The 22775-nt window shown below is 41.0% G+C and overlaps 1 protein-coding gene across 9 annotated transcripts in view; it reads left to right on the top strand.

Annotated features, from left to right (window-relative positions):
- The window catches only part of RASAL2 (RAS protein activator like 2), a 340956-nt gene that overhangs the window by 310650 nt on the left and 7531 nt on the right, over window positions 1-22775 (top strand). For 3 of the 9 annotated variants that reach the window (XM_031037591.2, XM_081824672.1, XM_081824668.1), the window contains exons 10-18: window positions 1157-1301; window positions 1977-2213; window positions 3968-4169; window positions 6264-6463; window positions 7269-8130; window positions 15607-15741; window positions 17421-17623; window positions 18871-18958; window positions 22146-22176. In XM_031037591.2, the coding sequence (XP_030893451.2) occupies window positions 1157-1301; window positions 1977-2213; window positions 3968-4169; window positions 6264-6463; window positions 7269-8130; window positions 15607-15741; window positions 17421-17623; window positions 18871-18958; window positions 22146-22176 (2103 nt within the window). The remainder of the gene's footprint in view (window positions 1-1156; window positions 1302-1976; window positions 2214-3967; window positions 4170-6263; window positions 6464-7268; window positions 8131-15606; window positions 15742-17420; window positions 17624-18870; window positions 18959-22145; window positions 22177-22775) is intronic. The other 6 variants (XM_031037592.2, XM_081824670.1, XM_006742003.3 and 3 more) reach the window with 3 other exon arrangements.

The raw sequence follows: 22775 nt of genomic DNA on the forward strand, positions 1-22775 counted from the left end.
ATCTGTCTGGCTCCAAAACCTTTACTTTTTCTGTGCACTAAATTCCTGTTCTCCAAGCACTTTTCCTCCAAATAATCACTTCCTGGCCTCTATTATAGCTTTTTTGTAAAATCTTTCACTTACCTCACTACTAACCCTTTTAATAGAAAATGCCCTGCGTGTTGCTGCTGCTACCTAATTTTGCAGAAATTTTTGTTCACTTCGTGAAATTTATTAGAACTAGGCTAAACCTTGAGAGATATAAGCAGATTTGAAAGGATCGTAGAGACCTATAAAAACCCAAGAATACATACTACCATCTCTGATAAATATTGAGCATCTGCAGTGCTTTGGGAGCTGTTTGATAGGCTGGAAATTCAACCATGAATCGAAGCAGGCCTCTGACCTCCGAGGGTATTCATCCCAGAGAGGTGAACATGGGACAAACATGTAAACAAACAATCACCAGTGTGAGACATGGAACACTAGAACATACACAAGGTATAATGTATAGTGGAGGAAAAACAGGGAAGGTAAGGATTTGTTCTTTTAGGGAATATGGACATATCTCTGTAGAGGATGGAATATATGAACAGTGCTTCTAAACTAAATTTATTTGGGTGAACATTATATAAAGAAATGTTCTGCTCCAGTTTTGTGCTATGTTGAATGACTGTCCCCTTCACAGGAGATTAAGTCTAGAGACCCTTACTTGAATCTATGTTTGGCACCAGCTTTAGCACTAAAAACCTTAGGTGGGCTATTCAGTCAAGCTTGGGTTCTTTTGTCTTCTAAAATAATAACATTATTCACCCTGGTAAAAGGGCCTTATAACAAATAATGAGTTCCTGCTAATAAAATATATTTGTGATTTTAGATAATAGATTTAAAATTATATCATTGATTAAACTAGTATCATTATTATTTTTATAAATACCATTATGGTGATGTTAGTGATTGCAGTTTTTCCACTTCCAGGATGAGGAAAATAAACATGATATATGGGAGGTAGTAACCCTTGGGTTCTAAAGCAGTAACAATCCTTTGAGCCCTCCACGTCAAGTCTCAGAAAGAAATTCCCATTCTACGTTAAGGACAGAAATCCGAAATCCTTTTATTCTGTTCAGGAGGACACTACTCATAGTTGTACTGTCTGTCATCTTCTCTCTTCAAACAGGGGAGTTCATCAAAGCTTTGTATGAGTCAGATGAGAACTGCGAAGTGGACCCCAGCAAGTGTTCCTCTAGTGAACTGATAGACCATCAGAGCAACCTGAAGATGTGCTGTGAGCTGGCTTTCTGCAAGATCATCAACTCCTACTGGTGAGCAGGTGTCAGTGCTTCCGCCCCTGCGTATGGAATTGACATTTTTCCATGCAAAAGTCATCACAGTGTTAACGGTGCCATTTCCCAACCAAAGGAAGGGCTGAGGGGGAAAATGGAAGGTTTCCCTGATAGAGTGCCCTCGAAGATCCAAATCTCCAGTGTAAGCAGCAGTACCTGTGAACTGACTCTCTACATAAATATAATATTTCCCCAGAGTCTTAGCACCACATCCTCTAATACCAAAAGTATTTTAATGGCTTTCTAAAATACTTGCTAGTGTTAAACGGTTGTGTTAATGATTTTTGCATTGCTCCAACCCCAGCGATTAGTGAGATTTTTGGAAGAGTTTTGATGAACACTCTTTAGAGAGATTATGGTAAGCTCTATTAAACCAGATGGTTTAGTCAGGAGCCTCATGCCATTTTCCCACTTTGCAAAACTAAATTTACACTAATCCCTGAGTTTTGTAGCTTTGGGTTTCCAGTCTCCATCTGGACTTTTGTCAATTTTCCACCAACTCTAAGCCATGAATCAGACAGAATTCTCTCTACTAGGCTCTCCTCTTAGCCTGTCTCTAGAGCAGAGGCGTGTTGGGCCAGAGTGCGATCACTTGTGTTTTCTTGGGTTGTGGTCCTTTTATATTTAGAGGTTTGATCTTTTTTCTTTCCCCAGTGTTTTCCCTCGTGAGTTGAAAGAAGTGTTTGCATCTTGGAAGCAGCAGTGCCTGAACCGCGGCAAGCAGGACATCAGTGAGCGGCTCATCAGTGCCTCATTGTTCCTCCGTTTCCTGTGCCCCGCCATCATGTCTCCCAGTCTCTTCAACCTTATGCAGGAGTATCCTGATGACCGCACATCTCGCACCCTGACTCTGATTGCCAAGGTCATTCAGAACCTGGCTAACTTTGCCAAGTAGGTGTCACTACCTTAGGCACTTTTTAAAAACATTGTTTTAAAAAATACGTGATACCTAAAATTTGGATGGGGGTGGGGAAGCCTCATCACTCATATTACAAGATTTTCATCACGGTGGTATTAAAAATAAGGAAAAAAGAAGGAAACCGCTTAAATATTCACTTTATAGGAGTGGTTAAATAACCCATGGTACATGCATTCAGTAGAATATTTGCAGCCACCACAGTGTTCATAAAAAATATCCAGTAATATGGAATATGATGAAGATATAATTATACTCAATGAAAAGTGCCATTAAAAACTTAAGCAAAAAAGAAAATGGATACTAGAAAATATGTTAATACAAAAACCTAAGTATAAAAACCATCTGACAAACTCAATGTTTACATTATCTAAGACAATTGACTTGGCCCCTTCAGAAAAAGTCAATGTCATGAAAAATTGAAAAGATGGAGAGGGACTGTTCTAGATTTTAAAACACTGCAATGCTTGAATCTTAATTGGATCTGAATTGGAAAAAAAAAATCTATAAAAGTCATTTGGGGACAATTAAATGTGGACTATATATAGATGATTTATGGATAATGTTTTTAAAAAGTTTTAGTGTGATAATGGCATTAGTTTATGTAAGAGATATTCCTTATTCTGGAGAAATGGGTGCTAATGTATTTAGAGTTTATGTCTGCAACTTAGTTTAAAATGGTTCAGCCAAAAAAAAGTGTGTGCAGAGAGAGAAAGTGAAAGCAAACTTGGCAAAATGTTAACAGTTGGTTAATGTAGATGAATGCATATGGTTGTTTGTTATATAGTCTTTCAACTTTTCGATAGATTTAAAATTTTTTGAAAGGGAGTTAGGAAACCACTGGGGAGGAAATGCACTTGAATTGTAAACAGCAGATATGTTTGGGTGGCAGAGTGTGTCCACTCACACCTTTTTCTTGCCACTTTTCATTGTTTCTAAAAAGACAAGATTCTCTATTAGCAGTGTGTTGAAGGAAAAAATTAGAACTTTGGTGAGACAGATTGTTTTCTAGTATAAATAGTGGCTTTTAGAAGTGCACTATTTTAACTTTGTGTATCCTATTTAAGAGCCAACACAGAAGTAGACATATTTACCCTATTTGAGTTAATTCTGGTAAAAATTATTTCTGTTTTATTTTGGAAGAAGTTTTCTGGGCTTAAGCAAGGCCCTGAAGATACCTAGAATTTAGAGAGACAAAGAAGAGAAGTTCCTCTATAACGAAAATAAATACCATGAGCAAAGGCTTGGAGAAGCACCATATATTTGGGGGACTCTGAAGAAGCTAGCAATATTGAAGGTTTATACTGATGAGCATTTGGTAGGCAAATGAAGGTTATTTACAGAGAGCTTTAAATACCAGAAGAAAAGAGGTTTAGCTTTAGCTGACAGAGAATAGAAAGCTATGCAAAGTGTTTGAGTTTTACATCAGTATTAAGAAAGTATGTTTTAGCATTTATCACTTACAGATTATAAATTAGTCACTTACCTCCCCAACATAAAAACAAAAAATTGGGCACATGATGAGATGAGCACTGGGTGTTACATGCAACTGATGAATCATTGAACACTATATCTAAAACGAATGATGTGTACTCTATGTTGGCTAATGGAATTTAAATTTAAAAAATTAAATTTAAAAAAATAAAAAATTTAAAGCTCAGTGTAAAATCAACTCAAACATCTCTTTTCCTGAATATGTCCTTTCCCATTTTCTCTTCCTCTATTTCAGATTTGGTAACAAAGAAGAATACATGGCATTCATGAATGATTTTTTAGAGCATGAATGGGGTGGAATGAAGCGCTTTCTTTTGGAGATCTCTAATCCAGACACCATCTCAAACACCCCAGGCTTTGATGGTTACATTGATCTGGGCCGAGAGCTTTCAGTTTTGCATTCCTTACTGTGGGAAGTAGTTTCCCAACTTGATAAGGTAAAGTAGGCTGGAAGCATAATGGGAGATGGGAGTTAGAGAACCTGAATATACCTGAATTCTGGAGAGTATCTACAGAGTGACAGCATTCATGCTTTCTGCTAGTTGAAAGCAACCTTTTGTGCTAGAAGTCTGGGAGTAAATAGTTATCAATTCCGAGTAAAATATGTGCCCTGCAAACCAAAAATTCTAGAAGGCCGTGAAATTATTAACGTATATTTTTAACTAATTATCTGAATTAATGGAGTATATATTTCTATAAATAAATAAATAAATATATGTATGGAACATTATATATAACATGTCTAAAAACTTCCCTAGAAACTAACATCAAACATTGCTAAGTGCAGATTTATTCATGTATAGCAGGATGAGGTGATGAAACCTCTTATAATAATTCTAACAAAACTGTGGACTTAGAAAAATGCCGAGATTATTGTGTTTAATTAGTTTTACTCACGAGACTCTTTTATAATGCAAGTCAGAGGGTTCAATATAACTATTAGTACTACTGAGTTACATGGGATCTGAAAATTCTGATGTTTTCTTTCTCTACAGATATGAATTTAAAAAACAAAATGCTTTTAATCATTTATTTTCTGAGTATAAGCTAAGAATTACATATTTATAACTAAATATATACCATGCCAATCATTTTCTTCCTTCTGGAATTTTTCAAAGAGAAACAGAATTTGTAATGGAAAGTAGTCTTAGACTTTAGCTAGGTTTATCACAATAATTATTTATTGATGTTTTTGTTTGCTACAGGTACTTCATAAATAGGTGTGGTGGAATGTTAGAATAACTTCAAAAGACAAAGGTTTTTTTTTTTGTGATAAGAATGTATTTGTTTTCCTCCATTTTCCTATTATCCTTAACAATGTTGTACCAATAAAATGGGGGGAGTAAGACTTATTAGTAAAGACCACTTTCCTGAGGCAATGTAAATGGTAGGGTGTCCTACCATTTGTAAAATAATAAACTGTTTTGTATTCTTGAGGACCCCTTCTTCACTTGTAGAATTGCTAGCTAGACTTTGAGTTGCAGCTGTACTGAGGATAAATTCCTTGAAAATGAATCATGGCTCAGGAAAGTTGAGCAAGTAAAGGCTATTCTTTGGGTGGCATTTGACCAGCCACTCTACCCATCTGAGCAGAGATGAAGAGTCTCAGTTGTGGAGAAGACACAGGAGACCCAGAAGCAGCCGCGTAAAGCTGTCCTAGAGTTGAGGAGTCGCATAAGACTCCATGAGGATAAGAATTCCCCAAAGAAGAAAATGATTGAGATGGATAAAGCCAATACTAAAAAGTGACTCTTTGTCGAGTAACCACATCAGTGGGATGCGGATACAGTAATTTTATGGAATAGACCTGGTTGATTTAGGGTCAAGGCCTTTTTAACAGGCTTTGCTAAGTAAACATGCCTTCTCCTTTTTCATCGGTGTTTGGTCCTGGGAATCAGGGTGAATCTTAGACACATCCCATAGAGAGAGTTTACCTGATATTGCTGCTTAAAAAAAGATTGTCTTGACAATAGGTCAGAGTTCCCAAAAGTAAATGGGATAGTGGATGGCAATATCAACTGTGTGCCCTGCAGTGCTCCAGACCCCTGAATGCAACACCTTCTTGTATGTTGGCATGCATTTCTTTTCTCACACGATGCCTTTTCTTTGGAAGTTCCATCACACTAGCCAATCCTCTGGTCTTGAAGTCCTTTGGTTAGAAGGTGTTTGGTTCTTCCCCTACCCACCCCCCCCACCTTGATCTACTAGCCTCCCAAAGATTTAGTTTGCTTTGCATGCCTATTTTAGTTGGAATGGCAATAGTTTGGTTGTTTTGAGCATGTCTTTTAATTTTTATTTGCATAATCCTAATTTCTATTTCCTTTCTTTCCTCGATGTCTGCTGCACCTTGTTTCGCCTCCTCCATTCATCTCGACGCCATGGTTCTGCTGCTCCATAACAATGCATTATGAACCTGCCACTCCCATATGCAAACACCTACCCTTCCCTCCAACCTACACCCCTCCATCAATGGGCATCGTTGTCCCAAAAACAATCCTTGGTGGATGTCGCAATGCTTATTATCCAATTAGGGTGAAAATTCCTTCCTACAGGCGACCGTGGCAAAATTGGGACCTCTGCCTCGAGTTCTTGCTGATATTACCAAGTCTCTGACTAATCCTACACCAATACAACAGCAACTGAGACGCTTCACTGAGCATAACTCCAGTCCAAATGTCAGTGGAAGCCTCTCCTCTGGGCTGCAGAAAATATTTGAAGACCCCACTGACAGGTATGAAAGAGAATTAAAACTGTTGTCTCAGAGAGAGATAATGCTTAGAGATTTGGCAGATATCTATTTAACTTATTTGTTGAATTTACAACCTGAAAGTCATCAGTTGGAAAGAATCATCTGGCCTGAGATAATCCAGTTGTTTATCATAATAATACACAAGATCTAGGATACTTATTTTCTAGAATGACATTGTAGAGTTATATTCAACAAACATAAAAAAAACCTAAGTCCACCTTTTTTTAGTATATGTGCTGCCGAAGCGAGCACCCTAAGTCCACCTTAATGGGAGAAGATTAAATTTATATTTTCATATATTGTAGCACTCAAAAATCTAGAGAACCTCAGTTAATGTCATTTTAACTGTGTCAGCTGGATAGGTAGATGCAATGTTGATGCTTAGACTGACCCTCTTTTCTGGATTGGCAAGACTTGGGCCTTTAGCAGGCACCCTTTGGTTGTACACACAGCGCTGCTCCCTCCTCTTGAAGGTTTAGACAGAACCAATTAACTATGAATTGGAATACCTCGGGAGGGTTTAAAACCTAACTAGGAAATGACTGGAATTCTAATAAAAATCAAAGACAGTGGTGGAGTGGTATACACAGTGTTATTCCCCACCTTTGGAGAAAAACTAAAAATGTGGATTTTTAAGAATTGTAATGATGAAATCTGAGTTTAGAAACCAACATAAGTATCCACATTGGGCCTGGAGCCTTCAGAAATGTTCATATGCCTTGGATTGAGAAATCTTAACTATTTTGAATTTGCCTCCAGAGTAATTAAGGGTCCTCTTTTTCCACAGTGATTTGCATAAGCTAAAATCTCCAAGCCAGGACAACACAGATAGCTATTTCAGAGGGAAAACATTATTGCTGGTTCAGCAAGCCTCCTCCCAGAGCATGACTTACTCTGAAAAGGATGAAAAGGAAAGTAGCCTTCCTAACGGTCGGAGCATCTCCCTCATGGACCTTCAGGACCCTCACGCTGCTCAAGTGGAGCATGCGTCTGTCATGCTTGATGTGCCTATGCGCTTAACTGGAAGCCAGCTTTCCATCACCCAGGTGGCCAGCATCAAACAACTGCGGGAAACCCAGAGCACCCCCCAGAGTGCACCCCAAGTGAGAAGGCCCCTGCACCCAGCCTTGAACCAGCCAGGCAGCCTCCAGCCCTTGTCATTCCAGAACCCTGTCTATCACCTCAATAACCCAATTCCAGCAATGCCAAAGGCCTCTGTGGATTCCAGTTTGGAGAATCTAAGCACTGCCAGTTCCAGAAGCCAAAGTAACAGCGAAGATTTCAAACTCAGCGGGCCCAGCAATAGCAGCATGGAAGACTTCACCAAACGCAGCACCCAGAGCGAGGATTTCTCGAGGCGGCACACTGTGCCGGACAGACACATACCTCTTGCTCTGCCACGGCAGAGTAGTACCGGGCAGGCCCCCATCCGGAAGATGGACCAGGCTGGGTTAGGTGCCCGAGCCAAAGCCCTGCCGTCCCTGCCGCACAGTGCTTCCTTACGGAGCACGGGGAGCATGTCGGTGGCGTCTGCGGCGCTAGTGGCCGAACCTCTGCAGAACGGGAGCCGGTCCCGGCAGCAGTCCTCCTCCTCTAGAGAGAGCCCCGTGCCCAAAGTGAGAGCGATCCAGAGACAACAGACACAGCAGGTAGGGGCGAGGGCTGGAGGGGTCTGGCTTCTACTGGTCCAGCTGTCTCCCTGGTTCTTTGTATAGAAATCATTAGGAAATCCAATTGCTAGCAGCATTTCCACTGAAAAATAGTTTCTGCAACTTTGAAATGGAAAGAGGAAGTGAAAAGTCTGGGAGGCTTCTGGCAAGGTGAGGCAGCAGCACATAGCTTGACTCATTCCCCTCAGGAGACTGACAGCCACGCAGAGGGCTTTTCCTTCTCTTCAAGCAGCTGAGCTGCTACCTGGGTTTGCACTGAGAACAGGTCAGGGTTGAATGAATAATTAGAACACATGAACTACGAAACCTATAGGTCAGATCAACTAGAATATATTTGGGGAATCTGGACATTAATCCTCCTTAATTTTTTTTTTTTCCCTTAAGTTTCCAGAATAAACTTTGGCATTCTGAGCCAAGCATTTAATGTAACTGCTCTCTACTCCATCCCCCACCTCCCTCTGGACATAACAAGTCTCATGTGCCTTTTCCTGGAAATGACCAGAAAAATAAACAACTGAACACCTCTAAAGGCAAGGTAAAGGAGAGAGGGAACAGGATAGAAACACAGGTGGTTGACAGGTACACTAACCATTTACAAATCCCTTCTATTTGCATTGGTAAGCCAGCTAGTGTCACACCCAGTCTTAAGATTTCCAGACTTTTCTTCTTGACACATAAAAAGTTTTCCCAAGAATTTAATTATTCATGACTTCCCTACATACTACATTTTGAGGCACCAATACATATTTTGCTTTTGGGAACAAACTAATAACCTGAGCAATACATGTATATGTGTATGTATACATTAATATCTTTCATCTAAAAAAGATTTTTCTCCTTTGTATTTGCTGACCTTTTTTTGAAACCTAATCATACTTTATAAGTAATAGGGAGCTTTGTGATTGAAAGAGTTCTATGACAGATCCTTTTGTCAGCAAAACCACTGGTCAGAGGAGACTGCAATAAAACCCCAGTGTATCTTTTTAATATATTTGGCTTTTTTTATAGGTAAGGCATTTACTGATTTGGCTGCTTCTGCTTCCATTCTGCTGTAATCAGAGGCCTTGCCCCTAGTTTGATAGTTATTGTTTTAAAAACAATTAGCACACTGACAGAATCCTGGGATGCAGAAGTAGAGGAAGAGATGAAAAGCACGACTAACTTAAGCGGATTCCCACAGCCGACTTCCTGAGCAGAACCTCCTAGTTGGTCATTCTTTCTGGAGAAGTTTCCAGAGAAATTCCTTCAGTCTTAAATTTTTCATTTTCATTTTGTTTATATTTCCCCAATTCATTTGATTTTTTAAAGATTTATTTATTTTAGAGAGAGTGAGCATGAGCGGGGGGAGAAGGAGGGGGAGAATCCTTGAATAGACTCCCCGCTGAGCACAGAGCACAACACAGGGCTCAGTCCCAGGACCCCGACACCATGATCTGAGCCGAAACCAAGAGTTGGCCACTTAACCCATTGAGCCACCCGGGCACTCCCCCAATTCATTTTTGATTTAATAAGCTTTTTCATTTAAAGAAAAGGAAAGAAGATTACATATAATGAAAATGCTTATGCATACCCATATCTTTCATATGTATGTCCTATTATATCAATATATTTAATTTGTCAGAAGGCGGTCATTCACACCTTATCATGATCATTTCCACACGATGCTTTTATGCTAGCTTCTAGTTGAGATCAACTACTTTCAGAGAATCAAAGTGTTTACTGAGAGGAGAAAGGAAAGATAAGTAATTTCAGAGATGAAGTACTGTGTGGAGGCAGACATCTGCTGGTGGGGGGGTTTGTAGCATGGGGTCCCTGAGGATGGGATAGGGAGTAGAGAAGAATATCGGATTGGCAGAGAGGGACAGGACAGCGGAAAGGGCCCTCCAACTTGCTTTTCAAAAGCTGACTCGGGCCCAGCCCTGGACAGAAAAGAGGAATGCTAACCCATTCCCCTGTATCATGTAGTCCTCAGTTCCCAGGGCCCGAGACTCAGACTGCTGGTTTATAAATATTACAAATTACACAGCCTTCTGTGGGACCATCTGGAACCAATTGTCATTATAATATTTAGGTGTAGGAAAATCTAGCACCCATCATACAAGCAGTTAGTGCATGTTTCTATGGGTGAATAGAAGGCCGTCTGGAGAGACGGGAGGCAGGAAATGCGTACAGTCTACAAACAACCAATTTAAAAGTGTTTTGTGCCACAAGCCATCAATGAATTGGGGTATGTCTTTGTTACATTGGTGCGAAGTGAGGCACAGAGTGAGACGGCCTAGTACGGCTTTATGTATTCATCTTTGTTTATGCTTTTGCTGGTAATGCCGCCATCACAGCAGTTCAAGCATAAATCACGGGTTTTTTATTGCTCAAGTTTCTGGTTTCTCTACATGGGCTTTTTCTATGCAGATGGTTTATTCTTTCAAACTTATGTTGTTATTTTTTATTCCTTATCTTCTGGTTTCTTGCTTTTCTCCTCTCACTCCCATGAAGCCTCTGAATTTCTATATAATCAGCACATTTTTGGCAAATTCCTTTGCATATTGTAATTGCAAATTGTGTTGGGGAATTCTTCTCTCCCCAAAACTAGAGGATTTCTTTGTGGGGATTGTTCTGTAGGCGTCTCTAATTATTGGTGGCTTTGTCCCGTGCAAATTCCATCTGTATCTTAGCACAAAGGAGAGCCCATTGTTGGCGGCATTACTGGCTTTGGTCTTCATATACATACTGAGTAGGAAGGAAATAAACTCCTAGTGAAACAATCTATAGGAAAGAGAGGGGTTTTTTGTTTTGTTTTGTCTTTTTTTTTTTTTTCCAGGATACTGCCTTCAAATTTTTTTACCCTTTTCAGCCTTTATTTGGATTTTTTCCCCCTCATTTTCCTCCATTTTGTTTTTCATGTATCATGTACTATCTGTGTATAATAGACTGTACTTACAGTGTATGTGTTCAGATATAGCATGTTATGGAACCTTAAAAATTCACATTTGAAGAGGCTTTTAAAATAAAAAATTCAAATTTAGCAGTCCTGTTGGAAGGATGCTGCCGCTATCACGTGGGGATGTGTTGAACCATTTCCTAACCAGCCTCTTCAGGGACCCTCAGAGTTGACTTTAGTCAGCCCTCTCTTGGTGTTGACAGCGGAAGTGCTCTTCACTATGAGAACCAGACTGTTTCAGATTTGGAGAAGCTGAAACCAACAAGCCTTATTTATAGCTAGTAAATACTAGCACGTAAGGGGGACTGGCCTGTTCTCCATTGTCCTCAGCGTAGCCAGGCTTTGGCTGATGACAGGATCAGAGAAACTGCTGTCTCAGGCCCTTTTGCCCTAAAGCATTAGTATTTTTCCCAGAGAAACCCTAGACGGCTTTATCTCAAAGCAGAGATATTCCTAGTAGGAATTCCTCCTGCTTTTCTTTTTGTCTTTTTCATCCTTCCTTTTCTTTAATGATCCACCGTTGAAAGCCAGTGGATATAAATACTCTTCCTAAGGCTATAGCTAAGCAAAATGGGATTTGAAGCCCTTGCCCAACCTCTTTTCTCAATCTCTTTGACTCTAAACCAGAGATAATAAAGTTTCCTATCTGTAATAATGCCTAAATAATAACTAAATAACTACTACTAATGAAAACTAGAGATAACAAATTTTGCTATCTTTGCTAGCTTGTAAAGGAGATGGAGCAATCATTGAAGAAAAGCCTTTGATGCACTTCCAAAGGATTAGAGGAAAAACATATAGTATCTTTCTCTTAGTAGTACAGTATAGTTTAGTAATAAATTCTAAAGAGAGCCAGAGTATTAATAAATGAATATTTTATTGAGCATATATTGTGCAATTACATTGCTACCATTCAAAAATAAACTGTATAATATGGTGCCATGCATCAAGGATTGACCATCTAATTGGGAAATAAGACCAGCACACATAAAACCAATAGGAAAAAAAAAGGAAGAGACAGTATATAGTTTTCTAAATAAAGAAACAAACAAACAAAAAAACCTCTATTTTAACTATTTTTTATTTGTTCAATATTACTTTTCTGTTCTTTATGATGTTGTAAAGGTTTTGCCATGAATACAAGGAATAGTTAATATTTTTTTTCAAAGTTAATGACCTCCTACGATACGCCATGCAGAATGCTCGGATATATTAGGAAGTGGTTGAAAATCAGATTCGACCAATAAAATAGGAATAGACCCAAATGTCCCATTCCATCACACAATCTCTTATAATTCATTGGACATTGTTAGTCCTTCTGAAGATACGGTAACTACCACCATCACCAGTGGAATGAACCAACTCTTGTTTTTACAGCTTCTCACTTAACAGTCAAAGCCTAGATTGTGCTAAGGAATCGTCGCTGTTGTTTTAATATGCTTTTAGGGGCTAAGATCTCTCCTTAGTGTGTTCTAGGAATATCTTTAGTGTGCAGTGCATTTATAGGCACTCAATAAATAGCTACCCCATGACAAATCACAGGGAAAGAAAGTCCATTCACGCAACATCTTGTTAACTGTATAAAGCAGAAAGCTATTGAATTAGCTGCCTTGAAGTAATAAATTCCAAACAGTAAAGTTGTTACTAGTTTTAATACCTGCTTTATCTCAAACCACTATTAAATAGAAAATCCTGGTTTCATAGAAAAGCAGCTTTTCTGTGCCCTATGTGCTAACGTGGTAAGATTATAAAATTTAAAAAGGGTTTATCTCCTTTAAATACTGGCTTTCTATTAATTTTTTGAAACTCAGAATCACATTCTTTTGTCTTTCAGGTGTACATATATCAAATAAAAACCTAAACCTCTTGTAAAACTATTTTTCTCTGCCAATGCTGAAACAATTTTTTGTGCTCTGCTTTTAGAATCCAGTAGGGGGTGAACGTGTGTGTGTGTGTGTGTGTGTGTGTGTGTGTGTGTGTGTGTGAAGTACCTTGCCATTTCCAAAATGCTTTTACATGCTGACTCATTTGTTTCTCATAGTAACTTCTGATGTGGATAATTATTACCTTCCTTTATAGATGATACTCTGTCCTATAGGCCAGTGTTTCCAAAGTTTGATACTCAAAATTATTTAAGTATACAAGATGTTTATTTAATTAATCATATCATTATTTTAACATGTGTTAGAAAAATATGTAACTATTAATATTAAAATATATTTATAAATATATAATATATATATAACCTCAAACTCATGATTGTACTGATGTTATTGCTTAGCATAAGGACTCCGCTGACAGGAAAAAGTTGTTTTAAAGGGATAAGTAATATATCAGTGATGATGTGGTTATGACAAAAATAATAAAGTGATACACAAATGAATGAAGTATACAACATACCTAGATACCAGAGTGGAGATGGAAATAGACTTTTAAAAACTGAAGATCTTGACATTTAAGATATGTTTATGTTTCTTGACACAGTGGAGAAAATGGCTTTAAAGGAGGAACTTCTAGAAGTCCATTAACAATTGCTTTGCTTGTGCCTCAGGCGTGATGCCACTTTTTATTGATACATATCTGTAATCTGTTTGCAAATCAGTCAAACCAGGTTCTGTTTCACACCTTTAAGAACCACCCTCCTATGACTTGTGTATGTGTATTTTGTAGAGTTTCTCCCAACCAGTATTTTTCATCTAGTCTTTCTAAATTGCAAAGTCATCAAAAAAAAACCTTCTTTTAAAATAGCTATCTATAGAGAGTTTAACTGGATTCTATTTCAGAATGACATAAAGATAATCTTAAGGTAGATAGCTCTGCATGGGAGAGAAAATTCCCTCCAATTATGAGATTATACAGTGTTGGTCCTCAAAATAGAAATCTATTTTAATTCTAAAAAGGCTAACTCAGGGGCAGCTGGGTAGCTCAGTGAAGCGTCTGCCTTGGGCTCGGTGCCTGCCGATCCCCCTGCTCATGCATGTGCACTCTCGCTCGCTCTCGCACTCTCTCTCTGTCAAATAAATAAAATCTTTTAAAATAAATAAATAAATAGGCTAACTCACATACAATGCTGTGTTCTCTCTGTCTTTCTTTCCCTCCCAGCCTCTCTCGTTCTCTCTCTCTCGCAAGCACACCAGAGAAAAATAATGTGTTTTATATTTCTAGCATCATTTGTAGAGAAAGCTTTAATGTTCAATAGCTTAATATAAATTGTAATATCCAATTCCAGTTTTCTAAACATAAATATGGTAACATCCAAGCTCTGTAGTTTCCAAAGGACTTTCACATACATTATCTTATTCCGTCCCTTCAACTCTCTGTATCAGGATAGGTGGTGTCGGTGATGGTGGTGATATCCCTAATCAGTAGATTAAGAAAAGAGTATTGAAGAGATTAAGGGATAGTTTAAGTGGCAGGGTTGCTACTTTTTTTTTTTTTTAAGATTTTATTTATTTATTTGAGAGAGAGAGTGAGAGCGAGCGAGCATGGGCCGGGGGAGGAGCAGAGGGAGAAACAGACTTCCTGCTGAGCAAAGAGCCCAATGTGGGACTCTATCCCAGAACCCAGAGATCATGACCTGAGCTAAAGTCAGACACTCAACTGACTGAGCCACCCAGGCGCCCCAGGGTTGCTACTTAAGGCCAGAATCCTTATCACTCTGTAATTAATATTGGAAAGGACAATTTATCTGGCTATCCTAACTGGATCAAAATATCCCTTAAACTAATCCAATATCTATTGTTTTGATCCTGTATTCATCAAGAAACTGGTCTAAAATATAAACTTCTGGGGCGCCTGGGTGGCTCAGTTGTTAAGCGTCTGCCTTCGGCTCAGGTCATGATCCCAGGGTACTGGGATCGAGCCCCACATCGGGCTCCCTTCTCAGCGGGAGGCCTGCTTCTCCCTCTCCCAATCCCCCTGCTTGTGCTCCCTCTCTTGCTGTCTCTCTGTCAAATAAATAAATAAAATCTTTAAAATAAAATAAAATATAGACTTCTGAGTGGTCTTCATCCATCAAGAAGTCAGCACTCTGTAAAAATGAGCAGTATCACTTGTTTTTTTCTCTTTGTCTAAATGATTAATGTGAAAATTATGGACTTGGCATTCTGATAAATAAATGGGTACCCTGTGAGTTTAGCATTAATCAGTTTATTGGTTCCCAATCGTCTCTGGGTTACACAGCCATTTCCTCAGCTGAGCAGTCAACCAACAGGTCAGGTCTTTTCTCTCGTTCTTACCATCATTGAAATTTCACTGGTAATTGGACCACTGGACTAATGAACAATTTTAAGGCCTTGGCTTTCTTTTCTTGGATGTGATGCATAGGAATTTCTATTCAGAATAGTTAATTCTTATGTAAGTAGATATTCCTCACCCCCAGCCCTGTCTTTAATAAAATATTACTTAGAACTGAGAGTATTTATTAGGTCACAGTTTTGTCCTCCAAGAATAACTCTGTTTGAGAAACCAAACTAGTGAGCTGTTTGGGGAGATGCTAATAAGTGTTTCTGATGCAGGTGCAGTCCCCTGTGGACTCTGCCACAATGTCCCCAGTAGAGAGGACAGCAGCCTGGGTGCTGAACAATGGGCAGTATGAAGAGGATGTGGAAGAGACTGAGCAAAATCAAGATGAATCCAAGCATGCTGAGAAGGTAGAACTAGCCTGTCTTTGTTAACTTCTTGCACCCACAGGGATAGGCCACCAGAAGGGTAGTCTAGCCAACATGATCTCTTCCCCTCCCCGGTTTCAACTCTACCTCTTACATTATCCAGCATATACACATCTGTATATAACAAGTCAGCAGTGTCTCTGTGCGAAAATATGCAGAAAATGTCTATTACGCTGGGGTGGGAGGATTAATTTTCTTTTCACGTAAGTTATCTTAATTTGGAGACATTCTGCTATTCATTTCCAGTCATTGAAGGGGAATATTGTTTCTATAAACTGGTTGTTAGTCTTCAACAAAGACCAAAATTATCCTTGGACTAGACTTCTTTCCCAGATCTTGTTTAATGATTTTGTCTTTTTTTTTTGTCTTTTTTTTTTTTGCCTTTTTGCCTTTACTGGTTAAAGAACTTCTAGCTCTATATTGATTTTTAAACAGATATAATCTATTTCTGTTTTGTTTTAAAGAAAAGTTGACATGGAGGAAAAGGGTTATCAAATAAGAGGCTTGACAGCGTGTATGGCAGTCTCTCACTTAATTACAACCACACAGCTAGTCCTGCCTACTTAGCAGCATGATCCTAAAATATGCTTATTGATGCAGTCTGCCTTTTTAAACTGTCGTGAAAATTGTCATCTTTGACCTTCTGGATAAAGAATGTACTTTAGGATCATGATGTTGGGTAAGCAGAAGCTAACTGCCTGATTGTCAATTAAATGGGATATTCTGTGAAAATAGTTTGCATTTTACCGTACAGATTTATCCTGAATTACTAATGAATTTAAGTAGACCATATGCAAGAAAGCTTATGCTTCTCACCTCACCTAGAAATGTGACATTCCAATGTACTGACACCTCAGCTACTGCACTGTCAGTACGAGAAAGGGCTGGGGTTCTCTAAAGCTTTAGTGAGAATTTGTTATATAAAGCTTTAGTTTATATATATTTATATAAAGCTTTAGTGAGAAAACAGACATATATGTCCCAGCCAGCGGAACCAAATTGAGCCGATGGACCACATCATGAAAAGGGGCCAAGAGGCAGTATTAATCAGCCCTGGAGAATATGTGGGCCTTTTGCTTAGTGCTTGTGACCTGAATATTTTACCCTTGTATAGTTGGGGAGAAAGCAGCAATAGCTTACTTTGCCATCAGATTCTATTTATTGAGTTAGTAGTGTAACAGTATAGAAAATTCGCTTGTTCTCTAAAGGGCTGATTCTAGTAGAATGAAGGAATGAGAGTCTGATGAGCCAGGATGTGTCAGAGAGCCTCTAGTACAGCTGATGATACACAAATCTTTTCTCTGGTAGACAACTGGGTTTGGGCTTATTTTAAGTGATTTATCAGGCTTCTAAGTACTTGATCTTTTTTTTTCCCTGCCCCCATTTGATACAGATTGGATGTAGCTTGCAGCAACTGGTAGTTAATGTGGAAAGAGATACATAACATATAGATTCGAAATGCCAAGTTCAGATTAAAAATGTGATTTTAAGGGGAGAGAGGACAGAGCTCCTTTACCATTTATGCCTTTTGATCATTTTTAAGAATATTAGGAGCACGTGGAATGGCAGCTCAGACAGCATCCAAACACCTTGATTTCGAAAACCAACGTAACTCCAGTTTCCCCCCCTCCCTTGTCTTTGATGCCTGTCTTATGCTCTAGTATGAGCAGGAAATCACGAAGCTGAAGGAGCGCCTGCGCGTGTCCAGCCGGCGGCTGGAGGAATATGAACGCCGCTTGCTGGTGCAGGAACAGCAGATGCAGAAGCTGCTGCTGGAGTACAAGGCCAGGCTGGAGGACAGCGAGGAGCGCTTGCGCAGGCAGCAGGAGGAGAAGGACAGCCAGATGAAGAGCATCATCAGCAGGTCAGACCTTCAGCCACTGGGGGGTGTGGGCCAATTAGGGGCACAAAGAGATCGGAAGATGATCCAAAGAATCCTTAAGTCATGGCAGCAAAAGCCACTTCAGTTCTGCATATGCTCTGTGGTACTTCATACGGATGTGATGCATGACCATATCTCTTAACATTTTCTAAATGGGAGACCTTCCTACCCTTCCTTTGAAGACAGAGATGGTAGGTTTTTCTTTCATCGTAATAATCAGAAAAAATGAAAATGTAGCGACTCACTTGAAAGGTCTTAGTATTCAATGTCCAGGAGTCACTTAGGTCTTCATGAGTCTTGAGACATGGAAGGGCAGCACCACTGGATCTCTTCAGGGCCAGAGAACTGAGAGAGAGAGAGAGAGAGAGAGTGTGCCGAGATGTCCAGGGAGCCTCTGGGAGGGATCAGTTTTACCACACACTTACATAGCACTCACCCTGGGCCAGGCACTTTTGTTAAGCACTTTACAAATAATAATTGGTTTAATCTGTCCATAAAGATGTGTTTAATGCCAACCTCTGAGGCAGGCGTTATTCTCATTTTATAAATCAAGAAACAGGCTCCAAAGCCATGAAGTCACCTGCCCGAGGTCACTTAGTGGGGCAGCCAGGACTTGAAGCCAGGGAGTCAGGCTCCGGAGCCCAGGCTCAGAACCACTGTGCTTCACTCCTGTCGGATGCTACCGAGGGGTCAAGCAAAATGAAGACAGAAAAGCTTTGTCGTTTCAGAAGTATGGAGGGAATTAGCAGTCTTGGAGCCGTTTCATGGAGTCGAACGTCTGTGGGTTAAGATGCGAGTGGCGCCCGAGAGAGAAAGTAGGCTGACTAAGTGTAGCCCCCTCTGAGAAACTCAGTCGTGCAGGGAGAGAGGGACGGCTGTCCCCGGGGAACTTGGGAATGAGAGGGGGGTCATTTGTTTTTTTCTGGGTGGTTTGCTAGTTTGCGATGAACTAAGCTGTGCCGGGGGAAGGATCTGACAGGAAAGGGAGGAAGTGATTCTGGGGACCCTGTCCCAGAGGAGATGAAAATGCACGGGATCTGGTCACCAACAGAGAGGTCAGCCTTGGATGGCTCCTTCCAAGGTGGGAGAGAAGAAACAAGCAGGATCACGGACCTCTCATGGGGGAGGGGTGGAAATCTGGACTCTGCCGAGTTTGGGTTTCTTGTCCCCTACGTCAGCTGGCCTCCCTTTGACGTACGTTCTGGATGTCTCTTGCTGCCACGTTCTAGGCTGATGGCTGTGGAAGAGGAACTGAAGAAGGATCATGCTGAGATGCAAGCAGTTATTGATGCAAAGCAAAAAATAATTGATGCACAGGTGAGCATGCCTTGAATCTAGTAGAAGGCACTTGTTTATAATGACTGTTAAATTTCCTGACTTCCGACAGGAAGTGCCCAAGGCATGTACTGCAAAAAATGGGTCATTGGGAAGTTATCAGCATTACCTTTTGAAGATTAAAAGAGTTTCTATGTGACCTGTATTACTTTTCCTTTCTTTGACTGGTGACAAGTCTGTTAACCCAGCAAAGTATTAGCGTGCTTAGAGCAGTTGCTGGACAAATCTCAACCTAATGCATGATGGGGTTTCCTTCTTTCCTTATGGAAAGGAGGGCATTCTCTAAGGGGGTAACTGTGAAAAGTACACCGCATGTGTCTGGCTTGTGACCTCCACTGCCCATCGCTTGGCTGTGATGTTCACGGTCTTGTTAGTCACGTCCACTGTGCCATCGACCTCTAGCCCCACAGACGAGTAGAACTGTAGGGGAAAGACAGGGTTGTGGCAGATACCTTTCCTTGCTGTTCTTTCGGTGCAGGGTTTGGCAGTGATGCTTGGGATTTGCTTGGCTGCCCTCCTTTGTTGGCACTGTGCTTAGAGAGCCTCTTAGTCTTGATGAAATCAGAACCTGGGCCTCTGCTCGCTGTAGCGTATCCCTACGACACTGATGGCATGATGACTGCCAAGAGCACCTCACAGGGCACATCAGTGATCAGAGCCAATCCAGGAGGCAGGAAACATTGCTGATTTGGTTTCATTTTATCATTGCAAAATATGGTTGTATTTCTTAGAGCAAAATAAATAACAAAAGGCAGGTGCGGTTTTGATAGTGGCTGGTCTAGCCACCGAACGTGTCTCCTTCCTAGAGATACCCAACCCACACGGGTTTGCATTTCTCACCTTTAAACCCCTTATCATATCCCCAAGCTATGGAATAAAAATGGGAGCAAGGACTTTATCGGGGACCTTCTCTGCATAGGGGAACCTCTGTGTCGGAGCCCCTGGCATTATTAAGCATGCACTTAACACCCCCTATCTGGTTTCCTGACAGGGTTAATGTGGGGTGGGGTTTATTTTTCAAAGGAGTTGGGAGGGAGGCTGAAAGCAGAGTCATGGAAGGAGGCTTCCTGGGCCCGATGCTCCACAGACACACCCAACTTGTAGGCCAGTGTGAGCTGTGACACTCTCGTCAGCGTAGCTCCTGGAATATTTTGGACTCTGTAGTTTCTGGATATTTGGACCTCATAAGAATCAGAAGAAAGGTCTGCTGTAATTATCTGACTTGGTCCTTTTTTTAAACCTTTCTGTGTGTCCCCAAGGTGGGTGAGGGAGGGGTAGTGGACACAAGGCCATCTTGCCATACATACTATAAAAAATTCATCCCAGAGCCTTCAGAGAAACAACCTGGATACAGAAAGCAGTTTAGTCAGGAAAACCACTGTTAATAAGTTTTCACTGGTAGGTTTTCAGTGTGACAAAAGGGTGCAGGAAGAGTCCTATTAATAATCACACCAGGAGAGATTTTGGTTCTGCTGAGATAAAACGGACCATTTTCATAATTCCAGCTGGTCTAAAACTGTGTCAGTCTTGAGCAGAGGAAGCTTGGGTGTGTCACAGTGGTGGCTCTGGGCACAGAACATTTCCCTCTTCTCAGCTGCCCGCAGGACAGCCTCATTAGCTTCTGGCCATTTCTACCCGCTCCCGTCCCCTATTTTTTTTTTTTTTTAAAGATTTTTATTTATTTAACAGAGATAGAGAGCACAAGTAGGCAGAGCGGCAGACAGAGGGAGAGCGAGAAGCAGGCTCTCCGCCGAGCAGGGAGCCCGATGCGGGGCTCGATCCCAGGACCCTGGGATCATGACCTGAGCCGAAGGCAGCCACTTAACCGACTGAGCCACCCAGGTGCCCCTCCCGTCCCCTATTTTGACATTGAGGGCCAGATGACTGGGTGTGATGCTGGAGTCAGGCATGGACGGTGAACACAAGGAAGGGAGTAGGATCTATCAGGCCTCAAAAGCTCTGGAAAGTAAGGACCATCTGTCAGTTAACCAGGAGGAGGGTGTTGCTGTTCAGGGACGGGTGAAATGTGATCCTCAGAGCATTAGTTAGCGTCAGCTTGTGGTCTGGCTAAACTAGATATTTTGGGTCCATTCCTCAAGGCAGTGGTTTTCAAATGCTTTGATTCCGTGGACTATTTTGGTCAAACCAGAGGGACCTTCCATAGGTCACTTTCCAACTGCTCGGACTGAGCACCACCAGCAAGGACCACTTTCAGCTCAGGGATGAAATCATACTGAGGTTGGCTAAATATAGTAAATTACCTTGTCAGACACGGGCATTACTGTACAGTAAGCTTTCTACCAGAGGCCCACCAGGGATCCCTGAAGAATACTTGGAGAATTCACTGGACCACATTTTGAAAAACAGTGTATGGTGTATAGCACAAATCATAAACACTAAAGCTAATTTAAAAAAAAAATTATGACCTCCAATTCCAGCTGTTGTCTTACTGGTACATTCAAGTCTTACTATAGCAAAAGACTTTGAACATCTTGGGGCAGCCTTTGTAATGAATGACTTTTTACATCAGAGCCTGTCCTTTGTCGGGATCAATCTTATATCCTAAGTGTCTGATGGAGCAGAGCAGTCCTTCTGGCTCATTTAATAGAACGCACACATGTTTGGGGTGAAAGCTTCCCAGTGAGGTAGCCCATCCTTTTAGGTCCCTGGCATCTTCCTTGGTGCCACTGGTAGTGGAAAATATTTCTCCTATGAATACGGTTTGCTTTCCTTATATTCGAGCTGAGCCCAGCATTTCCCAAAGCACTGAAGGCCTGGTGCCCAGTGAACTGGTTTTCATCTGTGCCAGCAGTCCTGCGCCCCTCTGGGCAAGGCTTGTCGCCGAGGTCAGCCTGTCCATCTCCTGGACTTTATGCCGTGAGGCCTGGCCTGGGTCAGCCACTTTCTAACTACACTGCAGGACGATGAGCATTGCACTGGCCAGGCCAGAACCAGCTGTCTTGGACCTTGTAGCACGGCCATGGGGATCCTGGTGATGGAACTAAGGGGACCATTTCTGAAGCATCAGACCAGGGACTGTGCCACTTTCACCCCCCCAGGATCTCTCCATGTGACTCAGATGGAGAACAGAGAAGGGCTTCCTCCTCTGAGAAGCAAGCAGCTGCCTAGTTACTGTTGCAAGTGATATCTCCGCTGTGTTAAATTACAGGTCATAAATGGAGATGAGATTATTCAAACAGGCAAGTAAACCCGGTCCGTTCTGTAGCTGAGCAGTCCCAGCCCTGGCCCAGGACACTGGCCTCCTACCCATTCCAGCTCCTACAGCAACCACCCTGGAAAGCCTTCCTGTCAGGCGTGGATTGCTTTGCCTGTCAACCCAAGCGGAATCAAAATGTCAGGGCATCTTTTGCCAACTGACCTTGACTTTCAAAAGTCCCTATTTGATGATTTTTCTTTTACTTTTTGTTTTATTTTGAGACGTTGGCAGTGGGGGGAATTACAAAAGGGGATTTGTCCACTTGGAAACTTTCAGCTGTTCAGCAGGGGGATTATTTGGCTTCAGCTGTTACTCTTGTAGGAAATAAATAATTGCAATCATTCTTAGCCTTCTTTTTGACCCTTTAAGAATCAAATAACTTTTTACAAATGCCTAAAAAAATTTTAGGGGGGTGGGGTTAAACCTGAAGAATCCTACTTTCCTTCTTATTGGGGCCTTATTTATCCTAATACTGAAATTTCTTTTTTAATCATTTCAGGATATTAACAGTTACTCTGTTCAGAGACCATTCTTAACCAGAGGGGGAACCATCGTATTTGGCCCCCCACTCCTTGTTTCCTG

The sequence above is a fragment of the Leptonychotes weddellii genome, chromosome 6 (assembly GCF_054177405.1).
Source record: "Leptonychotes weddellii isolate Sample4059 chromosome 6, ASM5417740v2, whole genome shotgun sequence".
Taxonomy (NCBI): Eukaryota; Metazoa; Chordata; class Mammalia; order Carnivora; family Phocidae; genus Leptonychotes; species Leptonychotes weddellii.